This window comes from Vanellus vanellus, assembly GCF_965231255.1.
Source record: "Vanellus vanellus genome assembly, chromosome: 3".
In the NCBI taxonomy this organism is placed as follows: Eukaryota; Metazoa; Chordata; class Aves; order Charadriiformes; family Charadriidae; genus Vanellus; species Vanellus vanellus.
Genome location: NC_138907.1, coordinates 109,268,806 through 109,289,642, shown reverse-complemented (window position 1 = coordinate 109,289,642; position 20,837 = coordinate 109,268,806). Strand labels below are relative to the sequence as shown.

Here is a 20,837-nt window from a genome sequence, read left to right as displayed (position 1 = left end):
TTATTTTCTTCCATTATTTACTTGCGCTTGATGTATGAGCACATCTGACAGCTACCCAAATCAGCCAGATAATGTAAAGGTATAAGTAGATTATGACTCTGAGATCTAAACTCTCAATGACAAGTTATTGCTGGAAGAAAGTTTGCGTGTGTTGATAGTGGCTGTACATCTGGGTTTCTGTTGAGGGAAAGTCACAGTCTCCACTTTGTAAAGGCTGGTATAAGGGGTAGTGGACCTGCCTTTTCAAATCAAGCTAGTGGCTAGAACTTGGTCCACCAAGCTTGAGGCGGCCTCATAAACTGCACATGTTGGACATAGTGGCATTTGTCCTGTTTGAAGTAGATTTCAATGAACTGTCAAGTCATTATATTTGTCTTTGAAACTCCTACAGAGTAGAATGGGAATGCTAAAGGTTATTTAGATAGACCATTGAATATGCAACTGTCTAGTTAGGTGCTTGATTTGATGGGGGGATAAGTGGTTTGCAGTTCCCATTAACTTGGTAAGGAGTATAGTGTTTTAATACCTCATGAAACATCAAGTGGGAACCTTAGTGCATTGCTGTCATCTAGCCCTACTTAACTGATGGCTGCAGTGACTTTGTTGGTGATGAAAGTAAGCGCCTCAATAAGACTTTTACTTTCTCTTTGCCTTCTTTTGTGTGTGTAAAAGTATTAACATTCATAATGGTGTTCAGCTTCACTAGCCTCAGTGATGATGGAAGCCAACATGTAAATATGATTCATTGGCTTTTATTGGTGTATTGTGCAGCTCTCCTCAGCACAGGGTTAAATCTCACAATGCTTTTTATATGGCCAGCTGCTACCTTGCTTCTTGTATGTCTCCCACTGTTGCGGTTATGGTGTGCTAACACTAGCAATAGCAGGAAGATTATCACAAACAAACAAAAGCGTGCAGTTAGTGCTAGTTTGTTTGTTCTTTTCTACTCTGTTAATACCTAGAAAGATATGTCTGAGATATCAAATAAGCCATAAGTCGTTGTTGTGACTTCTGAGATATGGTCACGTGAAGTGTCAGAAAGAAAGCGTGCCCATTTGTGCTGCTGAGCAGCTTTCAGTGTTGCAGCCAAATTCTGCCTGAAGAGCAAAGTTCGGCTCATAAATACAGCGGTGGTTGTGGTTCTTCACTTAGGCTGTCCCTGTATGGCAGAGTTCCAGAAATGCAGTCAGTAAATGTTGAGCTCCCTCAAATAAGGGATCTGCTGAGCATATCCCCCCAAAAAGGTATGTGCTGGAACATTGTCTCAAATCACCTCTAGATAGCATAAGAAACATCAGACTACAAAAAAGTGCAATTTATGCCTTCTCCAGTTTTTCAGCCTGCTGACTGCCTGCTTTCTGTGGGTTCTGTCTCCCATTTCCGTTCAACGTGATGGGTTTACTCGTCTCCCCGTGTCATACCCCACGTCTTCACACACACTTTGATTGTACTCTCTGTTGTACTGTCCAGCATGAGGTTTTTAAAACCTTGACAGACATCTGTATATACAATGCAAACATGGGAGCCTCTTGTCTAAGAGACCTAAGCCATATCTGTGTTGCACTGGTTGCAGTAAATGCAAATTTATGGTCACCTGTCACTTGCTTGCTAACAGGAAAGCTTCTGTTATGCAGTGCTTTCCACAGGTTGGAGTAATAAGAGAACAGCTAAGTGTGGAAGATGTCCCATGTATGAATATATCTGGACTGTTGCATGTTACTGTTTTTCTACTAATTATTCCTAGTTTCAGCTTCACTTGAAAATATATCTCTATTAGGATACAGAGTGAGCTGCTGTGTTATGTTTCTGCTGTTTCCATGTTTATATTTTTCAAAAATCAAAAGCTGTCATTTGGTAGCTAAAAAGTGCATCTAAGTGATGGAAAGAAAAATTAAACTGCCTACAACTCTTTATTCCTACGTATATCTCAACCCATGTATTTCAGAAAAATGTAGAATGAAAGACTACACAGTTTTTTAGGACAAAAGATGAAATTCTTAACCCAGAAAAAGAATGGTTTGTTGTTTCCCCCCCCTTCTTTTGCCTGTGAAGGACATGTTGTCGAATAAATGGAATATGTTTTATCTTGTTATGGATTGACTAAAAGGGCTACAAGGTCATTCTTTTTTTTTTTTTTTAAAAAAAAGCGTACTTGAATCATTTTTGTTTTCATTTTTTCATTTTATTAAACTAGGAGAAGTATGTTTACATTCAATAATACGGCAGAGTGATAACTGTCAATGTTAAGAAGGAGGCTTCTGAACACTAGCTGCTTGTTCCTGTCATACCGAGAGCATTAATGGGCACCAGCTGGGCTGTAGCTATAGCAGCTTCCCCACTTCAGCCTCGCACAGCAAGAGCTGCTGTGGCAATGCTGCAGAAGGGCCTCCTGTGCAGATTTAGGAAGTATACACTTCAGTTGTTGTTCCCTGGGCAACAGAATAACTGCAGCCAGCTGGCTTTGCACCACCTGAGCTGATCAGAGAGCAGACCCTGTCAGGCACTGAGGCTTCAGCTCCTCCAGCTTCAGCGTGAGTGTCTGCAGGCAGCAATGTAGGAAGCGTTGCCATTCGGGTTTCAAGGTTAAACACAGGGGAATGAAGTAGAATGACAGCGGAAAGTAAAATGAAAACATCGTTCCTGTAGATACCACCATCTGATTTGTATAGCTATCAATTATATAAAATTAATTTGAAAATACTGATGCACTAACGTACCTCTAAAATGCATTTTGAAATGATTCGAAAAGAGAACAGGAGACTAGCAATAACCGGCTTGAATATATTCTTTTGGGACAAAGGAAAACAATCAAGGGTGATTTATCATATGTGTTTAGATAAGAAAGACCATAAAGAAGGATTGAACACAAAGATTAAAATGCTTTGTACAATGATATAATTAGGGAGAACTGAGCAGAGCTGGATCTGGTCTGCTTTGGACGACTGCTGTAAGCTTCTGACAGGTCAAGACTGCACTTGTTATATATGTCAGAATATACTTCAGTGGCATGGTAGGTTTTATTCAGCAAGTGGCGCCAGAAGAATGAAAGGTAAATGATTGAACAGCAGTGAACCGTAATGTTGGCTGAGGTGGATCTGTATAATTGGGATCGAAATCCACTTGGGTCTGTTGGATGGGGGGGATGCAGGGGTGGGAGGGGCAGGTGGTAGTATTTATTGTATGTCCATTTAACTCTATTCTTATACTTTTTTCCTGTTATATTATAGCAAGACATACTTAACACTTTGCTGAAGAAGGAGATTAACTTCTTAAAATCCTGTTTTAAACTTTGTTATCAACTAATAGAGATTGATATGGTTTTAATCACTTCCTTAAAATAAGTTTTTCCTTTATTTTTTCTAACGTCTCTTTTTACTGCCTATAAAAGATACTAACTTCCCTTTTAGAGAAATTACTCCAGTAGGTGAACTGGTGGCAGGCAGAACCATGGATAGGTGATAGTATTTACTGACATTTGACAAGTTCTGGGTGTGCCTCAACCCTGAGGTACCTGAAAGAGGAAGACAAATAGAACTGGTGGGTTTCTGGATGTACTCAGAACTCTTTGCTGAAACTGCAGAGTATTGATTAGCATCCACACTTCTGATGAAGATTTGTTTTTTATATTCCATATATTCTTTTTGTTGTTCTATTTCATGTTTGTTTTAGTAATATTTGACTGACGGAAGCATCTCTAAAGTAGTTTCAGGTGGGATATTTTTTGGGGGGTGTGTGTTTAGTTGTTCGGGTTTTCTTTTTTTGGTGGTGGTTTTTTTTTTTTTTTTGGTTAAAACTCAAACCATCAAGCTTTTAAATAGAATAGTTTCTTTCTCTAGCTTCCATACAAAAACCCACATATTTATGGAGGGAGAATTTCAGTAAAGGGATTCAGTGCGAGAAAACAATGAAATTACTGGGTTGTTTTCAATTGGAAAATCACTTACAGCTCCAACATAACAACTATGGCTTTTTGTTCTCAATAATATAAAAGCAAATAGAGGTCTAAGTGAGAACGCTTACTCTCCACAGTGACAAACTAGACTGTGACTTTCTTGTTCATCTATTCTGATTTATTGCATCAGTTGTCCACATATCAATTGGTTTCTTAGTATGTTTACTAGGTTTGTGTTATGTCCTTTTTAAGCTGTTATTTATTAAAGAGAATAAACTGTATCTTTCAAGAAGTCTGAATAAACAGATTTTTATGACAATTGATGTTCAGTTGAATTCTTTGTAGATTTGCATTCTGTGGCATTTTCTGAAGGAATTTTTATAATAATTCTGAATGACTTAAAATTTTACATTCTTCTCTCTAAATCTGGAGATGTGACAGAGCTCACTTCTTTCATTATATAAGTCTTTAACTGTAAGAATTTCTGAAGCACAATTAAAGGTTGTGTGAAGTGCATAGACAAGCTTAAAAATCTGCAAATTCGTTAAAAACTGTAATTTTCCAGAAGGGCAGAAATGACTTCGTCGTGAGCAAATGTATTGCATCTGGAATCAGCAGTCTGTGTTCTTATATCCACATTTTTCTTTTTGCATCTAGTTCTGAAATGATTGTATAGTTTTTAAGGAATGTCTGCTGGCTATTGTGTTCCAGCAGCAACAGTACAGTGAATTGATCTGTTGTGTGTGACATAACTCTATAAAGGAGTAACAAGTACTTGTAGTTAATGTTACCATACGTGTTTCTTCTCCAACTCTCATTAATAACTTCCTGTTATGCTTACCTTTCAGGCAGATTTTCTTTTTTCCAGGTTTATTTCTTTCTTGGAGCAACTCTCCAATGGGAACGGTGTTTGGAGGAAGATAAACGGGATTCTTCACCTGTCTACAACTTTTACTTTCTTTTCTGTGTTGGAACAGCTGGTAGTGGAAAGTTGAAAACTGTCATGGAAATAACCCTCATTGAAAAGTCCTTTTGAGTGCTGCAGTGAAAATTGGTATCGATTTGACCAAGTTGTGACCCTTTGCAAATTGCACGCTCTGCACGAGGAGAATTTTCTCACTTGCTCGACTTGTAAAGTAGACATCTAAAGAGGGCCTCGTGCTCTGTAGCCGCGGTTATCTCTCTTAGGCTTTGACTGAACTTGCCAAAGTTTGTTTCCTGAAGTTGGTTCTGCACCCTCATTGCTGTCAGCATCGTGTATAGTTGCTTCCTAACTCAGTGCTGTCAAGTTGTGGGATTATCTGCTTATTTCTTGAATTCTGGTTTGCTTGTTTGTAAGCCTGAATCATTTAAACAGAACCAGGTAGATGAAACTGTGTATAGTCACTCTAGCAGATGGCATCCTCTGCCCAGGAGATAGTATTAATGAGCCTGGGGAAACAGTGCTTAATAGGGGGTTGTTGCAGTTGGAACAGTACATCTAGCTCCATCTTTACCTATACCTAGCAAAAGGTATACTGAAGATGAGTGATGAATTCGATAAGGGATTTCTCTTGAATGAGGACTAACAAATGTGACAAAGATTAAACAATTCATTGCCTCATCCCTGGATCATTTTACATGAACAGTGCTTTAGGAATACAGTGGGACTCCCTTCAGCAAACCTTTCATTTGTTCTCTATGAAAGTGTAACTTTCAGGTTCACAAGAGAGGTTCAGTAGTGCTTAGTTAAACCCACTAACGTTTTTCTTAATACACTCAGTGATAAGACTACAACAGAAACTAGCTTAACCTTATCCATTGTCTTCTGCATTGGTGCTGTGACATAAATAAAAATTCTGGTTTCAATATGAGGTAGGAATGGAAAAGTGGTTTTCAACTATGTAAAAAACTAAAGAACTTTAAGGAAAGTGTAGAGGCATGACTTAAACAGACACTGTGTTTTGCTTGTTTTCCTTTCTTTTACAGAATAACTGGCATTGTCATTTAAATATTACATTTATATTGGTCTCAAGAAATAATACAAGAGTTGGTAGATAAAAACATTGTCATCTTGTATGTATATGCGCAGTCGGGTGATGTGAAGGTAGTAAAAGGGAAAATTTGGAGTTTCTCTTTGCCAGTAGGTATTCTAGGTAAGCAATGGCACTATAGAGGTGGTAGTGAAATTACTTAGTAATACCGGGTTATTAAATTTTAATATGATCACTTGGGAAATCAGGCTATACAGGTAATTCTACAAATACTGTGTACTGCTGGCGATCTTGCCATACAGCCATGAGAAGCTTGTTGTGGGACTTGGATTTCTATGCAATGAGACTTATCTCGTGTCTGTGGGTTCCTGTAGATTTTCTACTAGTGGTTATTTGATTAAGAGGAATTGTGACCCACAAAAAATCATGACCCACCCTTCATCTGTCACAACGGAGTGACACTTTCTCTCAGCACTAGTGTTTGCCCTCTCTTTTACCAGGGAGAAAATGGTATCTTTTAAAAAATTTCTTATATAAAGGGAAATTAAGCCTTGCTTAAGGCAAGTCATATCTAAAATTACTTCTATGGGAGGCCATGGCAATTCCATTTTGTTTTCACACATCTGGGGATTAATAAAGTGTCAGAACTGCAGATAAGTACATAGAAAGCGCAAGGAGAAATTAATAGTGCTCTGAATCAAGTCTCTGCTCTACAGATTTCAGCTGTGTATCGAATTCCAGAATCTGTCCAAAGTTTAAAAATAGACTCTGAAGATTTGTGATTCACATACAGTTGTTCATGATGGATGGTCATTCAACATCTGGAAGGCTGTCTGTCATTTTCCATGACCGTCTTTGAATCCAGCTGAAAGCATAGGATGTCTGTGCTGAGTGTCGAGGGGTTTTGCGTGTGTTGGCTTTTAGTATTGTCCCTTTCTGATGCACAACAAATTTTATCCTTTACCACCACTCCTAATGAGGTGAAACAGGCATGGAATAGCACAGAATTCTGCATGTGAAATTCTGTGCCTTCAGACCCTTTTACTGTTACCAGTTGTTTACAGGAATATCTATGTTTTAAGAGGAAGTGGGGATAATAATACTGTTTTTTATACTTGTACAACAGCAATGTGAGAAGAAAGTTTTAGTAAGTACCAAAACAAAAAGAATGTAGGTCTTGAAGGAAGTAAAATTTTTCTATTTAGAATCATAGAATGGTTTAGAGTTGGAAAGGACCTTGAAGATCATCGAGTTCCAACCCCCCTGCCATAGGCAGGGACACCTCCCACTAGACCAGGTTGCCCAAGGCCACGTCCAGCCTGGCCTTGAACACCTCCAGGGATGGGGCCTCAACAACCTCTCTGGGCAACCTGGGCCAGTGCCTTACCACCCTCAAAGTAAAAAACTTCTTCCTAATGTTTAATCTGAACCTGCCCTCTTCCAGTTTAAAACCATTCCTCTTTGTCCTATCGCTACATGCCCTAGTAAAAAGTCCTTCCCCAGCTCTCCTGTAGGCCCCCTTTAGGTACTGGAAGGCCGCATCAGCTACCTCACTGAGCCTTTCTTAATGTTAATTAAAAACAGACAGATTTTTTTTTTTCTATTTCTGTAAATGTGGACAGAAGAAAATAACAATTCCACTGTTTGAGAAAGAATGAATGACTGCTGTGCTGTTGGGTTCCCTAGTAAGTTTGGCAGGTATCCTTAATTTTAAAATTGTGTTTTAAGGATATGTGCTAATATGTAAGATTTGGAGCCATTTTTTAATGATAAAAACTGAATATTAAAAAAAAAATGCCTACATAATAACAGCCATTAATACAGAAATCTACTGTGCTCAAATTACATTTCAAAAAGATAAGATTCTCTTGAGTATTGGAAGAGCAAATGGCATCTGATATGCATCATATCATCAGAGCAGCTGAACAGCTTTCCAGAGAGGACACTATACGCTGGGCTCCAAGGGATCGCATAGATAGGTCAAAATGTGGAAATCTGATAAACTTGTTTTCACTACTCAAGCAAATCTCTTCTGCCTGGAGCATCAAGGTGCATTTCAATCTCGCTCCTTAGCAGCATCTGTAGTAATAATTTGAAAACAAATATGAAATCTATGTAGAATTGCTACAGACATTAAAAATGCACACAGATTCATTTCATTGCTGGCTTTTGACAATTTTCAAAACACCAAAGTGTTACAGGAGCATGGGTTACATCAAGTTTCAGGGAGATTTCAATATACGTATATATTTTCTTCAGCCTCCCTCAGTCTTCAAACCAATGCTTGTTTACTTGTTTTAGAGTTTTCAATCTGGAAATCTGATTGTACAAGAAACTAAAGATTTTTTTGAGAGCTATTCGTAGGAGCACACCATCACAATTTCAAAATGTTCCTGTTTTAATAAGTTAAAATGACATTTCGAGGCTGTCTTATGACTTGTCGTGCTGTGCTGAGAGGAAAGATGGCTTGAGAAACGTGTACTTTCTTTTCCATTATTTGTTTTTGTGTTTCTCTGCATAGATCTTGATGATCTTGATGGAAAAGCTAACACGTTGTATGCATGGTACAGACCTTTCAGTAATTATAATCTACCAGAAACTTCTTTGTGGTGTTCTTCAATGTTTTGTCACATAATGAGTATTGAGGAGAAACATTAGATAAGTGTCACCTTCTTGAATTCTATTGCACTTTCAGTTTAGGTTATGTTTTTATTTGTATGGTGTATAATACATGCTGTACATTGATGTCCCCTTTCCTAAAGAAAGGTAGCCATCTGCTGCTGCTTCCTCCTCTTCTTTCGGTGGCACATGGATTTGGAGTAAAGGATTTGCCTCAAATGATTTGGAAATAACTGTTAAGTTAGCATGCACTACAATTAGTAAAAGCTCAATTAAGTGTTAATAAGTAAGGGATTATCCATCATCTTTAGATGTGTGGTCTCCTGATACTGTATGCAACTTGTATATGCTAGATTATTATAGAACACTTATGTGCATCATACATACATTTTATGTTTAGTACAATCTATCAAATACCCAGTGCTTGTATGTTCTGAATTCTGTGCTTGAATTTGAAGTCCTCCTCCTACCTCTGTTTCCTTCTCAAAAAAAATGGTCTTTTTCTCTTGCTTGTTTGACCTAACTACCTATGGTTTTTATTTCATATGGCTACTTCTGAAACGTTTCTGCATTCTTGCATTTTGGGCTTATTTACTGTGTATCACCATGAATCGATTGATAATTTTTTTTTTGTCCAGTTTTCTGTTGTTTGAGTGCTTTTTTTGCATATAGAATATCTAGATTGATGACCTTTACATATAGAGACTTTTTCCACCCCGTTAATGTCATTTTAGCCTAAGAAGGCCTTTTTCAGATTTACCACCCTTCCTCTATGAAAACACTCTCATTAGAATTGTTCCTGTTTTCCTTTCCCCTGATGTAAGTTGGTCACGTCTGCTCATGGTTCTAATCAGGCAGTCAGCACTAAAATCAGCTAAAATGTACTTGGTGACAGAGCTGTGAGAAAGAGGCATGCGAAATGACCTCGGAACAGAAAACATGTCGTTTGTTGCTGCTTATCCTCTGGACTTCTCATTTAACACATCCTCCAGCAGGTAGTCGCTCCCCCTGCTTTTGCCTAACACTGCTGTGGCTGGCTTCTTTGTTCCTGCTGTAGTGGATCATACTGACCTATTTGTCTTCTGTGAACCCTGGACCGGCGGCTGCAACAACGTGAACAGATGCAATGCTGCTCTGGTCTCCTCCTGTTCTGCACTCCTAAAAATTGCTATACTGGGTGATGGGCAATGCCATATGTACATAGACCATATGGTATTTTCTCCTTAATCTACGGTGTGCTTGTTCATCATACATTGTAATATTTTGCTATATGCTTGTAAGTTGTTTGTCTTTTGGAAGCTATTTTTATTTGCTGGAGTTAGAGGAGTGTACTTACATGGAAAACTTGATTTTGTAATAAACAGTTATTGGTAGTTAAGGAAACAACATAATGCTATAGATTCAACAGAAGATAGCTCTTAAAAGGAAAATATTAAAATGATATCTAAAACTTTATTGTTAAGGAATTGAGCTGTGTAACTTGTGAGTCATTTTCATTAACATCAATATGAGGAATGAAGCTTGGAAAACTTGCCTCCCAAAGAGTTATTTTATCACGAGCACTAAATTTTGCCTTTAAACAGGAAGAAGTGCATTAAGTGTGCGCTAATTAGGAGTTTTGCAGCAACTTGACCGCTAACTTGAGGTCTGTGTCTGTATCCGCGTTCTGCATTCTTTGAATTCATCTTGGTATAATATTTTTAAATATTTTAAATGGCAGATGTGCATTGCTTATAGATTTGTGTAAATGTTGACGCGCTGTATACAAAATATGTCTCCCATACAATGATCTGTTGACATTATTCTCTGTTGCTTAGCTTCAGACAGTAAAGTCATGACATGTGCTGCTGTTTGGAGGATGCCGAAGGAATTGGAATCAGGCAGTCATGAATCCCCTGATGATTCATCAAGCAACACTCAAACCCTGGAGCTACTCTGTCACCTTGACAACACAGCCCATGGCAATATGGCCTGGTAGGATTCTGCATATTTTATACTCCTAGAAAAAGCCTAAAGGATAGACCCATGCTGTTAGTTTTGTGCAGATTTATATTGTAGAAGCTATGCTATGCACTTTAAAACTATTCCATCTTTAAAAAAGAAAAGGTACAAATTGGATTTTTAGTCCCAGATGTTTCATAGATTAAAAACATTTATTATAGTCCTGCAAACACATATGGAGTAACAGCCTGTGTACTGTTTTAATGTGTTTCTTCCCACCTGCCCCCATCTAAAACCTTTGTTGCACAAAGGTATTATAGTTAGCATTTCAATCTTTTTATGGAATATAAATTTGATGCTACACTTTGGTCTTTGTTTTTCAGTCTTTACTCGACTGATTTGCCATAAGCGCAAGCAATTTGTTGTTTGTTAAGGATAAGAATTCATTATATTATATGGTACCTGTTTAACTACTCTTTTCTGTTGCCTAAGAAAAGACAAGGAGAGCTGCACTGCTACAGAGGGTATTACAGAGGTTTGTTTCCCTTTTCTTTCTGCTATTTAAAAGAAAGTTAAATTTGTCCGTTGTGTATTTGCAAGTTCTTTGCTTTATGATGGGTATGTATATGATGTGTTCCCACTGCTTCCTAAACAGATGCAGGGCAAAAAAATGTTAATGCACTCAGTCCATATTTAACAACTACAATGTTGTTTGACATAATTTTGGGACCACCTTACCATTTTCCTCTGGCAGGAAAAGTTGGAACTGTAAGAATATGGTCTGCTCTAGTCCTAGGAATGTCTTGTCTGTCAGCAAGAATGCAGAGTAGGAGGTGATCATGCAAGCTGTGCAGTCCCTTTCACAATTATTAGAGGATTTTAAGAAAAAAATGTGGAATAAGACAGCAGATTTTTCTAAATGAAATGTGACAACTCTGAAATGAAATTGAACAAGGATACGGCAACATCAATGTCGGATATTGCTGTAAGTGCCTTACATGAGTGTGGAAAGGGCGTCTTTGGTTTCTGTATTCAGACACCTGCTGTGTAAGGTATCCATCATAATCTCATTATACTTAAATATATTCTAGTAGGAGCAATTTTAAATTATATCAAAAGGGAACAATACTTAAAATAAGTCGCAGTTCCTTTTAAAAGTCTGGCCGCATAAAAGTTTCTATTCATTAACTAACTAGTAAAAAAAAATCGTAGAATTTAAAAGTGATAGCTAATTCAGTTGACTTTTAGTTATGTCATGCATTGTACTGTAAGTTTTACGCATCTACTTCTAGCCACTGATTTCTAGTTTGAGCCTTGTAGATCAAATTTTGACCAAAAAAAAAACCTAACTAGGAGGTAGTATTTATTAGGTGGTTCTTGATTACACTGATATGTCCAGTCTTATCCAAGTGTGTTGTCTAGGCTACTTTTTTTTTTTTTCTAAAATCTCAGCTTCCTGAGTGTTAAATTTCTTCATGGTAGTATCTTTTAATTCTTTGCTACTCATTTTTGTATGATCTCTTTATGATATATCATATCTTTATAACTCTTCCATTATATTAAACAAGTCCCTCTTTATCGTTGAAACCTTTTGATAATTAGTTTCCAATATAGTTGGGAATATTATTTTTCCTTTGTTTTACTCTTCACCTTTTGCCCTTTAAAATTCGTACTTTTTGTTGTTGAATCTTCCATAATCTGTTTCTATCTGATGCTGGGATGCCAGAACTCTGTGTGGTAGCTTGATCACCAGAGGAGAAATAAGGGAACATAGCACTGCTTTATATCAGGACATAAATGCCCAAAATCAATTTTTTCCTCTGATTTTCCTTAATTTTCTGTCTCTTGCTGTCTGACTTTGATCAGTACTAGTGCTTACAAATACCTGTTGCCACATAATACTCATTATCTATGTCTGTGTGTATACGTATGCATAAAGATTTGAAAATGTCCTGTGTTACAGACGAATAAAAGGTATAAATGGAATACTTGGCATTAGTACCCCTCACATCATCTGAGGCAAGCGCAGCTCGGTTAAAGGATCTTGTTCTAGAGCAGGCTTTTCTATTCCTGCCTCAATCATAGTGGAAACAGCTTACATAAATGAGTAAAATAAATGTTTTGTGCCAAATGTGTGTCACTTAACAGGCCATGTTCCACTGAGTGCTGTTGACTACAAATAGCAACTTAAATATTTTTTTTTCTATTAGGCATTTCAGATGTTTCAAAAATACTAAACTACTTTAGACACTTATGGTACAATCGTTGTTAGAACCAACTGTAAATCAGAAAAGCAATTTTCCTCAATACAAGGTGGAAATACTTTTCCAACTTCAACATAAGACCAACATTCTAGCGTACACAGTCACTTTGTATGATGAGATCAGTGGCAGGCTGGCATCATACACTCGCAGTAAGAAAGGCAGTGCTTATTCTGGCTCTGTCATTTGCCTTGCCATTAGAGCATACTCTCATACATCTTGCTGACAAAACACAGGCTGGACACTGGGCCTAGGGGTTCAGTGAGCTCTGAGTATCTGGGAAGCTACAGCATGTGGAATAACTATTTTAGTTGAGTTTTATGCTAAAACCCTCGGCAAGACATAACTCGGGGGTTCAGTGTGACCACATACGCTTTAAGGAGGCTGTTTAATCCACAGAGCGCAGTAGAGCAACGTACCACAACAATGTACCACCCTTGTTAAGGGTGGAAAAGTTTTTAAGTCATGATAGCTTTTGAAACTATACACTTTAGACTTGATAAAGACTTATTTTTTTAAAGTTAGTTTTTAAAACCATTAGGCAGAATGCATGCCTAAAACAAACAAGCAAACAAGTTAAAAACACATACTGGGCTTCTATCACATCTTCATGGGCTGGGCAGGGAAGAGTGCCATAGTTGACAGTACAGTTTAGAGATGCAGGGTGTAATGTTGATCTCAGCCTTTGTGGCACCTAGCGTGAACTTCTGTCATTCCAGATAGTAGCTTATGGGAAGGTATTATCTGTGTCTTGGTATCCATAGCACAGTTGCTTCACAATATTCTGGATCTGGGTTGCAGATCATAAGTAATTGAGATTTAACTGTAATTAAAGGGAAAAAACCAAAACTGGTTTGAAAATGCAACTGGTTATGTACTCTGGCACCCACTGTCTGTCTCAGGGCTTTATTTGCTTGTACTTCAGTTCATGTTTTGCCTGCCTGCTCTGCTTTATTTCTTAACTTCTTTTCTTTAAAGATTATCTTCTTGCATTGTTTTTCTCTTCCATTAAAAAAGTCGGATAGCTGAAAAATTACCTTATAGATTTTTTTATTTCTAATATCCTGTATTAGGGAATGCAAGGGGGGATTTTTTTTCAAGGTCTGGTGTGTCAGGTATTGGTTTTGCTCAATTGTTTACTGGCATTAAGAAGAACTGATCCTGTGGTTTTGCTTACCATTATTTTGTCTCCTTTATGGAATACTGTGCTCAAATGTCTCTGAAATTTCTTATTTAAAAACTATCAGAGACATGTTTAATAACAGTTTTCTTTTCTGTGAGCCAAGACTTCCTTTTGTCAGAAGTGAAACTGCAACTTTGCACCTTTTCCCCTGGCATCTGCTGAAAGCAGGCTTGCCTATGTCTGCCTAACATCCTACTCTTCACTTTCTGAATCTGGCAGGTATAAAATAGGATAGATGCTGCTAGGTATGTGCTTCGGAATAGAGGTGGAAAAAGTGAACTAAGTTGGATGGTGGTCCACAGAGTAAATTTGGAATAAAATAAAAGCAAAATAAATAACGGTGAAGTGTTAGATGGACAACATAGGTACAACTCTAAAGAGAAAATAAATGGAGATTAGAGACAAGAAAAGTGAAAGCTGAATTGCCTGAAAGGTGAGGAATGAAGAATTCACGTTTTATATAGAAAACAATAGTTAGCTGCTGAAAAAAGTTTGAAAGGAACGAATATGTTACAAATAATGATAGATTACTTCATTAAGCTTCTCTGCTTGCTGAAGTTGAATTTTTTTTAGGGTACCCTACTCAACCAATCGTAAATATGGACTTGTGAATATTACCACATCTAAGAGAAACTAGCCAGGAAGACAAATTATAACTTCTTTTTAAAAAATCACAGATGTTTCAAGAGTTCTGGGATGTTTATCACTAAAGTATTAAACTAGAATTTTGAATTCACAAAGGAGGAAGTGACTATAAATGAGCTATTCCCACAAACTTTTTAAGTATTTACATTTTATTTGGTATTTCATATAAGGTCTTCAAATAGAGTACCGAGAAGTACCATCTCTTCTTTGGCTCTGTGATTGCACAATATGGAGCAACCACATTAGGTTCAGCTTTCTACAAAAGTACAAATTGGTTATAACAGTTCTTTCGACTTGAATGTTAGTTTATTTTATTTAAGATACATAAGATACTATACAGAACATACTATTGCTTCACTATCATCATGTTCATTCCATTAGTGAACACAGTCACCTGATGAAAATTAAGCATGTTTGTAATTGATGCCCTGAAGACAGGTAAGTGCATTCCAGAAGTGAGGTCCAGAAGTGTTTTACTTTTTGGCCTTTAAAATAGTATTTAAAAAAAAAAAAAATCCCCAAAACCAAAACATCACAAAACATTGTCTCAAGTAAAAAAGCCAAGAAGCAAGAGAATCTGAAACTCAAAAGAAAAGTGAAAATGGTGTTTTTAATGGCTCTAAAATTGCATTTTGTTTCCTGTCATGATGTTGGTAATAATTCTTCTACAGTACACGTCTGTTAGGCATCAGGATATAGATGTTAAAATTCTGCCTTAGTGTTTCATTTAAAAAAGTCTGAAACAATTTAATGATCTAATGAATCTAATGAATCTAATGAATTTAAACCTGAAAGTAACACTTCTTTTAGGAGGATCATATGGTCCTCAATATATGCTTTATAGCAAGGGCATGTAATAAATGCAACTGTCACTATTTTAGTATGAAAACCTTATTTTAACACTTCATATGTCCCAGTACCAGAAACATAATTGTGAGGAAGTAGATCCCTCTGGTATTTGTATAGAGGTTTCTTTGAGAGCATCAGGAGTGCCAATTGCATGGGCTGGGGTATAAACTGAACTCCAGGATTTTTTAGGTTTTTTGTAACAGATGCCCAGCTGATACTAATTATTTGTGTCATAGGCCTTTCAATTTGCTCACATAGTGCAGAAAAATTCAGAGCTATCAGGAGAAACACATCAGTGAAGCTGATCAATTACAGACAGATTAAAAAAATTATCAGCATTTAAGAATAATTCTTCCACACCTCATTCATTCCATGCATTTACATTCTCCATCAACCACCTCTGATATTACAAAGATGAAGCATAGAGAAAGTTTTTTTGGAAAAAGTTAGTGTGACAAGTTTTTTCACTGGGAATGTAACTTACAGCTCCTTATTGGTACTGTCACTCTCCCCTTTATATTCTGATCCTTTCTGAAATGGTAAAAAATTAAACTGTATCTACTTCTCTCCTGTCTCCCTGCTTATTTCTATGTGATATCCTGAATTCTTTACAGGATTTTGCTCTCTTGAATCTTTGATTATCCTTTATTGTAAATAAATCATCCTTTATTGTAAATAAATCCATGTATTATATCTAAACCTAAATGTTCAACCATTTTTTATCTCTTTCTCACATTTTTGATCTCATTTTCCCCCTTTTATCATCCAGTAAAATGTGACTGGAACCAGTAGAGTAATTTATAACTCCCATGTCTCTTTTTCATTCCCTTGAATGTTTTTGGTAATTTTGAGCGGTTAGTATTGTGCAAGTTTAAAACTTTGTTATTCAATGTAATTGCATATACTAGGGAATAATTGTGATTCATTAATTGGACAGTGAAATAATAAAACATTGTGTTATGTGCCCAGTCTATTATGTTAGTTTTTTGATCAGAATTTATTTGACTAGTCTTGTAAAGCTGTGGGAAACTTAATGAAATTAAAATCTGACATTGAAGCAAACAGTAAGGGAAAATAGGCTTTATTTCATGTATGTGAACTTGCTGTATGTATTCAGTTAACTTATGACCACTTCCAAGAATTTCAATAATTTTCATGTGCTTAAAATGAAAATTAGTTTTTTTGAAGTCTTTGCAGTTGTTTGTGTTTACCTTGGATTCGTAAATCATGATAAAGAAAATAATACAGAAATTGCTACCCTACAAGTTAAAAAATAATGGGTTTGTAGAGTACTACTTCACTTCTCCTTCCCACCTTGAATGTAGTTTTTTGCTTCAGTTCTCACTGTGCTGTCATATTCCCTATTTTTACTGCCAAATTGGTTGAGATTTCTCCCCACTGAAAGAAAATTGAGCTATTTTTAACAGGCTTGTTTTTCCTATTTATAATGCTACTTTAGCTATTCTTAGCACTAAAAAAAATTAGGGTTGTAGTCTGCCTCAACTGATTTTGCAGGTTAAATGTATACCAGCTGGTTTTATTTTCAGTTTTTATTGAATTCCTTAAAAGGTTGTGGGAAACGTTAAAGTTATGTTGCATAACTGTGGAAAAAATTAGTTAAGCAGGAGAATTTTAAATGTTCATAAGGAACTAGCTTTGAACAGGTATCCCTGTTTTCTTGGTCTTGGACTCCAGATTGCTCTCTAAAACCCCATTAAACATTTAATATTTAGAATATATTTGTTCCTCAGAGGGGAATTCTTTCCTAGCACAATGTTCTGGGGTGATTATAGATGAAGTAATATTGCTGACACTTGCTTACACGGCAGTTAAAAATTCAGGGCTTTGACATGTCTTTTGAATGTCTCTTGGATAAAAAAATTGATCCTGTACATTTGTAATTAAGTGCATCTATTTGGTAAAACGTATGTGGGAACGTAAGAGGTGCCCTGCAACCTCAAACACTCTGTCCAGCCCAGTGTTCAGTCTCAGGCAGTGGTGATGGAGAGGTTATTTAGTGAGGCCACACAAGCTAGAGTCCCAGCCGCTTCTTGCAGTCTGTTCACCTCAAATTCCCCCAGTATCCACAGTTACTGGATTAGGGTTGTTAGAGGGTACATCTAGGCTAGGTCCACGTAAACCTTTATCATTCTTGGTTTTGCTGTTCTTTTGAACAGAAGGGCTGGTGATTTTCCTCAACCGTCAATGGCAATCATAATTTTTGTCTTAGGCCCACTCCAGCTCTTTCACAAATAAGCTTGTTTCAGCCCTTAATCTTTACATTAGTACGTGGAAAGAAGTATTGGCACCAGAGGCTGGGCAGGACTTTTACCTGACAGCTCCCTGTGTGCTTTCCTGTCCAACATTCAAACTACTAAAAAGTTTTTGCCTAAGTTGACCACCGTACTGATCTTTTGACAGACAAGCTGGCTATATGCTTCTTTCATGACGTGTCACATATCCATAATATTCACTTTGGGGTTTTTTCATCCCTGTTCAGGCAACAGAATGGAAATGGTGTCCATGGCAGCAGCTTCCCCACGAGCAGTCTGTTGTAGAATGATAGATGTTATGTGACTTCTGTCCATCTGCTTTGGAAATGAATCCTAGCTTTACACACAGTCTTCTCCCCCCCCAGATTTCATTGAAGAAACTCATGTATATGCTGGGGGTTTCTGTTCTTCTACATGTGCTGTTTATATAGCAGTTAACTCTGGGTGACAGTAATTTATCAGTGACTGCTTACATGAAATGTGTTACTCCTTACTTTGAAACTTTTCCTGTTGGTGTTAAGAAAGAAGGTGAAAACTACTTCTAATACTCACGTAGCTCTTTAAACTGTAGATACTTTTCCAAATAGTGCTTATTTGACTCTTTAGCCACGTTTCTTGTCCAAAGCATGTTGTCGATTCTTTTTCATATTAATAAATAGGTTTCAGCTCCTCGGTGAGTTGTTTCTAAGACTGTTAAAAAGGTTTGTCTGTGTAATAGTATCTGCAAATCCTCCAAGCAGATACACAGCTTTATGCTTAGTAAAGTGCTTTTTCTGGCATGGGATATAGATTTCAACAGGTACCATAAACTATGCTGCCAAAACACTGCATTCCTACAGTAATTTAACTGCATATATTCTAGACCTTTTGTTATTGTAGATATGTCACCAAAAAAACCCTACAGCTATAATGCATTCTGCTGTCTCAGCACACATTTCTCATACAGACTTGTTCTAGAACACTTGCAAAAAGAAAAAAGAACTTCCAAAATGTTTTAAAATAGCCATTGAATTCTCAGATATTTCAGCTGTCAGTAACAGTAGGATAATTAATATACTACTGTAAAATATTAGTAGTGGTAATGTGACAGAAACTTAACAAAACTTTTGCAAGAGCTGTCCTACATGTAGACATGTATTTCGCATTTGAGCAATAAGGGAAGGCATGGATGAAACGTAATGAAGTTAAAAGGGTTTTGCATATTTGCCTTAGACTATTATTTGTGAGTGTTTCTGCCATAATATTTAAGTATTCTTGTTGTAAATAATCCAATATTAATGACTTTGAAGAAATACTAACTTTCTTAATCTATTGTATTCTTTAGACTATATTTGATGTTTCATAGAATGTCAGAAATGATGCAGAACCTTTTTAATTAAAGTTTCCCAAAGCTCTTCTCTCTCCTCCAAAAGAGAATAAGGAGAATAAAACAGTCCCCCTGCGTTAAAGAAAAAAACAAACCCAAACCAACTACAACCAAAAAAACCCAACAAAAACCACTCCATAACAAACAAACAAAAATACTGGGAGATATATTGGTAAGCTATCTTTTATATAGTAGAGATGTTATGAAAATAGACTGTGACAGTGCGCTTTTGATCTTGATTAAAGACATATTAGTCTTTACAAGTACTACTCTGGTCAAACCAGTGCTATAAATTCCAATGTAATGGAAATCACCAGAACAGGGGAAGCCAGGGGTTATAGTCTCTTCTTGTACCCTGATATTGTTATAACTGTATTTAACAACACTTAAAAGACTAGGAAATATGTTGTCTGTATGTGATAATTCACTTACCAGTTACTCAGGTTGGATAGACAAAACAGCTGCAGACAAAACTGCGAAGAGTACTGAGGCTTTTTAGGGACTTGATGATCTTAAAAGTCCCTTCCAACCTCAGCGATTCTATGAAGGACAGGCTGGGATGATGATGAGAAAAGTTGTCCTCTGTATGAGAGAACTGCTGGAGTTCATGGGGCCTGGGGTTGGATGATGATCCAAATGAGAGCTTGTGAGTAAGGATTAAAGAGCAGATGACTATGGGTGACACAGTAATGGGTGTCTGCTGTAGGCTAACTCATCAGGAAGAACAATTAGATGAGGTCTTCTGCAGACAGCTATAAGTAGCCTTATATTTGCAGGGCCTGGCCCTCGTGGGGGACTTCAACCACCCCAGAATCTGCTGGAGGGCCAACACAGCAGGGCACAGCAAACAAATGAGTTCCTGGAAAGCATCCATGGCTTTCTGACCTGAGTGACAGAGGAGCCAATGAGGAGAGATACTCTTCTGGACCTCATAAAGAAGGAAGAGCTGGTTGTGGATGGGAAGGTCAAAGGCAGCCTTGGCTGCAATGACCATGAGATAGCAGAGTTCAGGATCCTGAGATGAGGGAGCAGGGCAAAAACCAAGCTCACAATCCGTGACTTCAGGAGAGCAGGCTTTGGCCTCTTCACGGATCTGCTTGAATAAGTCGCATGTGATAGGGCCTGAGAGGGAAGAGGATTCCAAGATGCTGTTTAATATTTAAGGATCACCTCCTCCGAGCTCAAGAACAATCTACCTCAACAAGCATGAAGTTGAGCAAAAATCCAGGATATCTAGTAATATGTTGGATGTGCTAGTAAGACAGACCTTAGAGGTGAAGGCAGTGTCCTAAAAAATCTAATATACCTTTTATATCTTTGAAAGCAGAACATTTTCTGGAAAGATGAATTAATATTCCTCCTCTGTCTGGAATAAGTACATGTGACGACAAACAGATAAAATTAGCCTCATAATATTGTTAATCAACTGTAAGGACTTGTCTGCAGTACCAAATGAACGTGGAGAAACCTCCCTGACCTTGTTAAGACCATACTACAAAACTACTTTGTAGCGTGGATTCCAATTAGTGCTACCCATGGGTTTCTTACTCTGTGGCATTTTCATATGGACTTTCTTTCTGAACACAGAAGAATTGGCTTCACCCACATGTTGATGGGAAGGAGTTTGGGATTTCTTAGGTTACTGCAGTCTGAAGAACTGTAGGTTACACTTGTAAGAACTCTCACCGCATGATCTGCAAGAACTGTCTGTGTATAGACCTTGTGTATTTCATTGCTTTAAAAATAAACCGATGTTTATGTCTTAAGTCAGAAAAGTGTTAGTCACGGCTTTCTTTCTATAAAGTAGGTCTTACTATTTACGGTTTCACCCATTT

At 37.2% G+C, this 20,837-nt stretch overlaps 1 protein-coding gene across 1 annotated transcript in view; it reads left to right on the top strand.

The window, feature by feature from the left end:
- Positions 1-20,837, top strand: part of EIPR1 (EARP complex and GARP complex interacting protein 1) — a 98,562-nt gene that overhangs the window by 42,220 nt on the left and 35,505 nt on the right. The window contains exon 4 of the mRNA XM_082480929.1: positions 10,302-10,458. Within this exon, the coding sequence (XP_082337055.1) occupies positions 10,302-10,458 (157 nt within the window). The remainder of the gene's footprint in view (positions 1-10,301; positions 10,459-20,837) is intronic.